At 30.4% G+C, this 8,034-nt stretch overlaps 1 protein-coding gene across 2 annotated transcripts in view; it reads left to right on the top strand.

The window, feature by feature from the left end:
- Shrm (Shroom) overlaps positions 1–8,034 on the top strand; it is a 48,055-nt gene that overhangs the window by 17,388 nt on the left and 22,633 nt on the right. For both annotated transcript variants that reach the window (XM_065355484.1, XM_065355483.1), the window contains exon 2: positions 5,539–5,741. In XM_065355484.1, the coding sequence (XP_065211556.1) occupies positions 5,539–5,741 (203 nt within the window). The remainder of the gene's footprint in view (positions 1–5,538; positions 5,742–8,034) is intronic.

The raw sequence follows: 8,034 nt of genomic DNA, 5'->3' as shown, positions 1-8,034 counted from the left end.
TTAGGCACCCCTAAAAAAAAGGCGTTTGGTTGTGCATATTTCTTCAAATAAATTTAAGAATTTACATTTGAAACACACTAGCAAGAGCTCGATAATTTTTCATTCAATTTTACCTGTAATTTTCAAAATTGAGCTTTTTTGTTTAGGGGTTCCTAAAGTCGGGGGGCTCTAAAAGAAGGATTCAAAGTTACGAATTTAGGGGGAGCCTAATTGAACTTTTTCATCTAGATAATTGAATATATACCTCATATATTCAATTACCTAGGTGAAAAACTTAAATTAAGCTCCCTGTATATTCGTAATTTTGAACCCTTTTTTAGAGCCCCTCACTTTGGGCACCCCTGGAAAAGGCGATTATGCATATTTTTTCAAATAAATTGAAGAATTTACATTTAGAATACACCAGCAAGAGCTCGATAATTTTTTACTCGATTTTACCAGTAACTTTCAAAATTGAGCTTTTTTGGGCCAAATTCTGAGATTTTACTTCGTCGAAATCATGAAAACGTGATTCTAACGTTTTTCGAAGAGTAAAATCTCGGAATTTGGCCCAAAAAAGCTCAATTCTGAAAGTTACTGGTAAAATTGAGTGAAAAATTATCGAGCTCTTGCTGATGTGTTCCAAATATAAATTCTTCAAGTTATTTGAAAAAATATGCATAATCGCCTTCTTCAGGGGTTCCCAAAATGGGGGGCTCTGAAAAAAGGGTTCAAAATTACAAATGTACACGGAGCTTAATTAAACTTTTTCATCTGGTTAATTGAATATATACCTCAAAACGTTACGTTTGGCGCAAATCGTAAGTTTCTAGTTCTACAGGGGTTCCCAAAACATCGAAATTACGAAAAATTAGAAAATTGGATTTTTGAGTACCAGCGAAAATTTTTATTGAGCTGAAAATTTGGTAGGATGGAGGTCTTTTAAATACTAATGAACTGTAAAAAGCTTTTTAGCGGGGTTCAAAGGGGTGGGTTCAAAATGGTGGTTCCAAAATTTTCCAAAAATTAAAATCCCCCCAATTTCTGCCCCCGAGGGTCGAAAATGGAAAAATTGCCCCGTATTATGTTTAACGGGTTCAAGCAGATATTCTACGCTAAAAAAGTTTTTGAAAATAATACTCAGTGGTTCCAAAAATTCTTTTTTTATTCGCAACTTTGGGAACCCCTGGAGCCCAAAAAATGGTCATTTTGGGTCAACTAACCACGGATTCGTATTTGGGGCATTAATTACAACAATTTAAGAGTGGTTCAGTCGATAACTGTCTGCGGCCAAAAAATGGCCTTATCGATACTCCTCCTTTTGATTAAAAAAACACAATTTTTTTCACAATTTTCACAATACAAACAAGACTAATTTTGCCAAAATCATTTGGATACGTCTTTGGTCAAAAATGAAAAGGCAACAAATCAAAACTTTTTTGACCATTTAAAAAAAAATCAAGATACAATTTTGACGAAGAGAAAAACTTTTTATGGGCAATTTAGCGAAACTATTTCATCAAGACTTTGTGGCAATTTTTGTATTGTAAAAATATCAAAATTAGTAAGTACTTACCTAGTTTGATAAAAAAAAAATTTACACTTTGGCGAAAAATCACAACTTAACCACAATTTTGGCTAAAACATCAGCACTTTTGGTGAATTTTACTCGGAAAAATTGAAACATTTTGAAAAAAATTCTGGACAAACTGATTATTCTGGCAAAAAAAACGACACATTTTGACAAAGAAGCAGAATTTTTTGCCAAAAAATTGGAATAGATTGTTGAAAAATGAAAAAAAGGGATTTTTTTGACTACTTGGCCGAAAAAATGAGATATTTTGGCAAAAAATCAAGACTTCTACACCATTTTTACAACAAATCGTGATATTTGGCAAAAGTTCAAGACCTTTTGGTAACTTTGGGTGATAATTACAAATGCTGGAAGAAAATCGAGACATTTTGAAATGAAAAAATCTGAAAATTTTGCCAAAAAAACACGACCAGTTGACAATTTAGACAAAAATCAGGATATTTCGATAAAAAATTATTTTGTTTCCAAATTAAAAAGTTACGTATTCACAAAGTCACAAAACAATGCTTAATGAAAACATTTTGATTGAAAAAAATTGGCAATTTTTCACATTCTAGCCAATGAATTGAAAACATTTTGGGCACAAATTAAGACTTTTTGACCAATTTTGCACAAAATCTAGATACCTACTTATTTTGGCAAAAAATATAATTTGTCGACAATTTATATGCCAATTCAGAATTTTACGACTATTCTTGCAGAAAATTGTGATTTTGCGACAATTTTAGCAAAATAAGCAAGATAAAAAGAAATCCTGACGACGGATCAGAGAGCATCAATATAGAGACAAAAAGAAACCAAGACATTATTTTGACAGAGAAGCAGCATTTTTGAGTATTTTTTTTTTTTTTTAAAGTTTTGATATAAAAAACAAACAAACAGAATTTGTGATATATTTTGGTAAACAAGGTATTTTGACTATTTCGGGAAATACTCAGGACTCTGTGACTACTACAGCAAAAATGATATTTTCACAAAAAAAAATGGTTTTTTGACAATTTGATCGAGAAATGAGAACTTTTTGCAATAAGTCGAGACTTTTTGAACATTTTTGCAAAAAATCAAAATAATTTAATGAAGATACGTTTTTTTTTTTTTTTTGACAATTTTGGTGAAACTATTTTGGCAAAAAATCAACTCTTGTGACAATTTTTGTAAAAAAAAAGATGTTTTGACAAAAAAGCAAGATTTTTTGATAATTTTGAAAAAAATTAATACTGTTTAACAATTATGAAAAAATGCAAGGCTTCTTGATAATTTTGACAAAAAAAACAAAGACATTTGATAATTATGGATAAAAATTTGGATTTTCTGGCAGAAAATCAAGACATTTTAACAATTCTGATGAATAATCAAGATAATTAAAAAAAAAAAAAAAAAAAAAAAAAACAGGATATTTTGATACTTACTTAATTTTATTTTGGTGAAAAAAGCAATGTTATATGTTTCGACTATTTTAGCAAAAAAATGAAATCATTTTGACAAAAAAAACAGAAATTGTTGACAATTCGTCAAAAATGACCTTTTGGATCATTTAGGCAAAAAATTTGAAATCTTAACAAAAGCAAGACTTTTAGGTTTTGGAAATTATTTTGGTCAAGGTGTAGAATTTCACGATTATTTGGCCAAAAATCAAGACTTCGCAAAACAATTTGAGTAAAAAAATTAAAATACCTATATTTTTTCACAAAACAAATTTTTTGGACAGTTTTAGCAATGAATTGTGACTTTTTAACAATTTAGCAAAAAATGAAAAAATTATTCAAAAAGTAAGACTTTTTCAGGCATCTTTGGGGGTAACTTTTATAATGACTTGGTCACTTTTTTCACAAAAAGTCACTTTCGGTTACTTTTTTCATCAAAAAGTCACCATTGGTCACTTTTCTTTCAAAAAAGTCACTTTTTTCATTTTTTTTTCGTTTTTTAAACAAAATAAATCGTTTTTCATCCAAATCATCATGCGAATTTTCTTTATTAAACATTCGAAAGCTATTGCCCTCGCTTCGCTCGGGCTTGTTTTCTTTTCTTTTTCAAAATGAGGCTAGAATTTTTTTTTAAATCAAGCTCTACAGCCAAAAAATAAACTTCTCACAAAAAACATCGTTTTATGCCTCTCAAAATACAAATTTTCAAGAGCTTTCGCCCTCCATTAGGTCTTTTTTTTTTCATTTTCAAAATCAACTTCCTTCAAACAAACATCATTTAAATTCTAAAATTTTAAAAATAAAAAAATGAACTACTCGATCTCACATTTGAAAAAAAAACGGATTTTCCGGTAGGGCCAGGTGGGAGAATAAAGTAATAGTTTTTAGGTGAGATATTGAACGTTTTTTTGCTTTTGTTTTTCGATTTTTTGCTCTCCTGAACGCTGGAATTTAAAAAAAATTGGTCACTTTTTTGGTCACTTTTTTCAAAAGTCACTAAAGTCACTTTTTTAAAGAAAAATTTGGCTACGATGCCTGCTTTTTTTGAAACAAAAAAAAATCAAGACATTTCAGCAAAAAGCAGTTTTTTTTTTAGTTTCACTTTCGTCCCTGGCAGGTCTCTAAAAAAAAAAAAAAAAAAAATGAAAATACGACTAAATTTGAGCGTTGAGAATTAGATGCTGAATTTGGCTACCGTGCAATCACTTAAACGTTCACAATCGACTATCCTACAATCCTTCAACTTGCAAAAAAAAAGTTCAAAGTCAAGTATGAGTCCACGTAAGGTTTCGTTGTAAGCTTTAAATAATATAGATGAAGTAGGTAATCGTTCACATACCTGCATCGTATTTTTTTCTCTCAGCATGAACTATCAATGGGGGAAGGTCAAATAGATATTTTATTCAAAAAAACCACTTACATGTGCAATTTCAAATGGAACGTGCCCCTTTTCGAAAACATATGGTGCACTTTCGGTGGCATATTTTTTCACATCCAGTTCCTCTCACATCATCAAATGGCAAAATATCAATCTCAGAGTAGGTATAAGCTAAGTATCATATCAACATAATTATAATCGTTGATCAATGATTTCTGACTCTTCGTTTGAAATTCTCTTCAAAAACCATGAAACCATTTCTGATCAATTTTTCGAATTTCTGAAATGAGAAAATAAAAATAAAAATTAAACCAAAACTTTTTTTTTTTGAAAAATTACGAATCCAGAGTTTGATTTGATCTTTTCCTATGAAATTTCTCAAAGTTTACTATAGTTTAATTACCTAATTCTAGACTTGAAACGATTAAGTAAACCAGTGGAAAATATTCTATTTGAAAATCTCCACATTCGAAAATATGCAGACCACAAGATAGACAACTCAACGAGTACATAGTACGTCTAATTCACGAGTTTACTCAACTTGGATCAAAACAATCCTCACTCCTCATCTACCTAGTAACTCGCGTCAATTCACATCTCAAAATAAAAAGTGTAAGCGTTGGCAAATTCAAAAGAAGACAAAATAACCAAAAGAATAATGATGCGTGTGTAAGTATCAGTGAAAGTGGCCGCATTTTTCGTCAAAACGCAACGTCGTTGTCGGTCGTCGTCGCGTCGCCTTCTTCATCATCATCATCGTCGTGTGAATGTGTGAATGAAAGAAAACGAATTTTCTGCATTATTACGTTATGTGTACCGTATACCTGTATCCTCTACCTCTACCTATACCTACCTATACGGTTGTTATGAGTCGAGTTTAGGAAAGATTGTGATTATGACTGTTTATATATGTGTCGAGTTGTCGACACACCGGCTAATTATTTGGACCAAGTATTCGACATAGGAAAAGAAACATTATCAAAATTACGTACACGTACGAGTAATACAAGATAAACAACACAAGAACAAGAAGCAGAAAGACCTACCTAATTACCTGTACTTAATACCTCATCGTATATGTACTCGTATAGTAACCGCATAACTCATAATCGATATCGTTATTAATGTTTTGTTTTGTTTATTGTTTTTTTTCTCTTACATAGGATGAAGAATACGCGGAATGTTACGTTTTTGATAAAACGATGCTATTATCCAAGACTGATCTGGAGTCGTATTCGACGTGCGATTACGACGAGAATATTATAAGAAATTTCCATCAAAAGCAGTCTTCCTACGCTCAGTCTGAGGGTTATCACAGTTACGTATCGAGTAACGATTCCGCTATCATCGCCCAGTTCAACGATAGGTAATTATTTATACATCCTACCTACCTACTCGTTGATTCGATTTTACGGCTATTGGTATCGGGATTGGTATTGCCATTGCTGGTACATACGATCATCTCATCTCGAAGATTCGAGTTCTCTTCGTATACCTACATAAATACAAAACGAATACCATATTTTACTGTTCGATCGTTTTTTTACCGTTTAGTCATAATTAATATACCACCGTCGGCGTCGTCGATGTCGATGTCTTCGTCGTCGGCGAGTTCATTTGTTTTTGTTTTATACCTACCTACGTACCTTAGGTATACGAATTTTTCTTATTTTACTCGTAGCTTGTCACTTAGGTATTGCTGTTTATTCGTTTATTCACTTATTTATCGATTTTGTTATCCGTTTGTTTTTCATTTGCTCATTAGAGTGTCTTGAAGCGAAGCTTGTTTCGTTAATTGAATATTATCGGGAATACCTTCCGATGACTGTAACAAAAGAAAGGACAGCATGAGTACAATAGAATGACACTGATAGATACCTTGAAAGTATATTTTGCGGAAATTCTTTTCATAGTGTTTGGATTTGAAAGTTTTCACAAAAGGTTACCCACGAAGAGTTGACTGAAAACTTTAGAAAAATCATTAATCAAGTTGTCTAATGAAATTATATGAAATCAAAGTTTATTATTTTTTACAAAATTTTGACTACAGATTGTGTAGGTAAGGGAAAGAGGGTGGATAGTCTGGACACTTTTTTTCGTTACCGAACTATGCTCTGAAAATTGACGAAAAATTTGTCTTCCCGGGGGGAGGGGGCTTTCAAATTACTCCCTAAATCCAACATCTCGGAGGAAAAATGTTAAAAGATGTAGTAGGACCCTATGGTGATTATTGTTTTGTAAATTCGAATTTTATCACCATCGATAAACGAATTGTTTCATTTTTTGATTAAGAAAAATAATTTCATCATTTTACGCCATTTTAACATTACCTACTTTTAACACATTTTCTGTACAATTTTTGCAAAATTTCATGAATATTGCGTTATTTTTTGGTAATTTTTCTTGATGTTATAATTTTTTTCTGTTTTTTCGAATTCGGTGTGAGTTTGACTTTTGAAAACTTTGAGAAAAAAAAAACCTTATAACTTTCTGGCATAAACTTGAAAAAAATCTTGTTGACTTTCTGACAATGTGACAGGTAGGTGGGGGGGGGGGGTCGATGAATTACTGAAATAATTCCTATCGAATGTTCAAAAAAGACTTTCCGATATTTTTTCAGATTTTATCTTAAATTTGGAATTCCAAACATTGAATTAATTTTACCAAAAAAAAAAATACCTATCGAATTATCGATGATTTAAAATTTTCTTCGAAGAGGAGACTGTGCACATATTTTATATCATTGTAACGTTTTTCATGCAATTTTCGGAGAGTTTTTCAAAATTTCGTCAGGTTTTGATGATTTATAGTGACTTTAATGCTTTTTTTGCTTATTTGTGATTTTAACATAATTTTAACAAATTTTCAACACTTTTTCACGTAATTTTTGCCAAATTTTTCTAAATTTCGTAAGTTTTTTCAGTGATTTAAAGTAATCTTAATGCTTTTTCAGTAACTTTAACATGTTTTTCAAACAATTTTTGCCAAAGTTTCAGAAATTTCATAATTTTTTGGTGATTTACACGGATTTAACTTTTTTTTTGTGCTTTAACATGATTTTAACATTTTTTTCACACTTTTTCGAGCACTTTCAAAAATTTCTTCAGTATTATTGATGATTTGAAAAGATTTTAAAGTTTTTTTTGTACTTCAATATGATTTCAACATGTTTTGTAATACTTTTTATGCAATTTGTCTCAGATTTTCTAGAATTTCATCAGTTTTTGATGATTTACAGTGTTTTTGTTGGTTTTACTTGTGTTTTGAAAGAAATGTCATGTTTTGTGCAATTTTGCAAAATTTTGTATTTTACAAAAAAATTTTCATCTTTTTATCATTTTTAAAGAAAAAACTGATTTTGAATGATTTTTAAGGATCGTTTATGTTTTTAAGCCATTTTAGACAATTTCCTGTATATTTTGCCCAATTTTGAAAAATTTTCCTAAAGTTTGATTTTTATTTATTTTAATGTTTTTTTTTTCTATTTTTACGTCACGTTTTATGATTGTCTTTACCTACAATTTGCCCAACTTTGCAAAAATCCTTTAAATTCTTTGTAATTTTCATTATTTTGGTGGTTTTTTTGGGGAGTATTTTCATGTTATTTCAACATTTTCGACTGAATCTTTTTATACAATTTTTATGCAAGTATTACTAAA

This window comes from Planococcus citri, chromosome 3, assembly GCF_950023065.1.
Source record: "Planococcus citri chromosome 3, ihPlaCitr1.1, whole genome shotgun sequence".
Classification (NCBI taxonomy): Eukaryota; Metazoa; Arthropoda; class Insecta; order Hemiptera; family Pseudococcidae; genus Planococcus; species Planococcus citri.
This window is presented reverse-complemented; position numbering and strand designations above follow the sequence as displayed.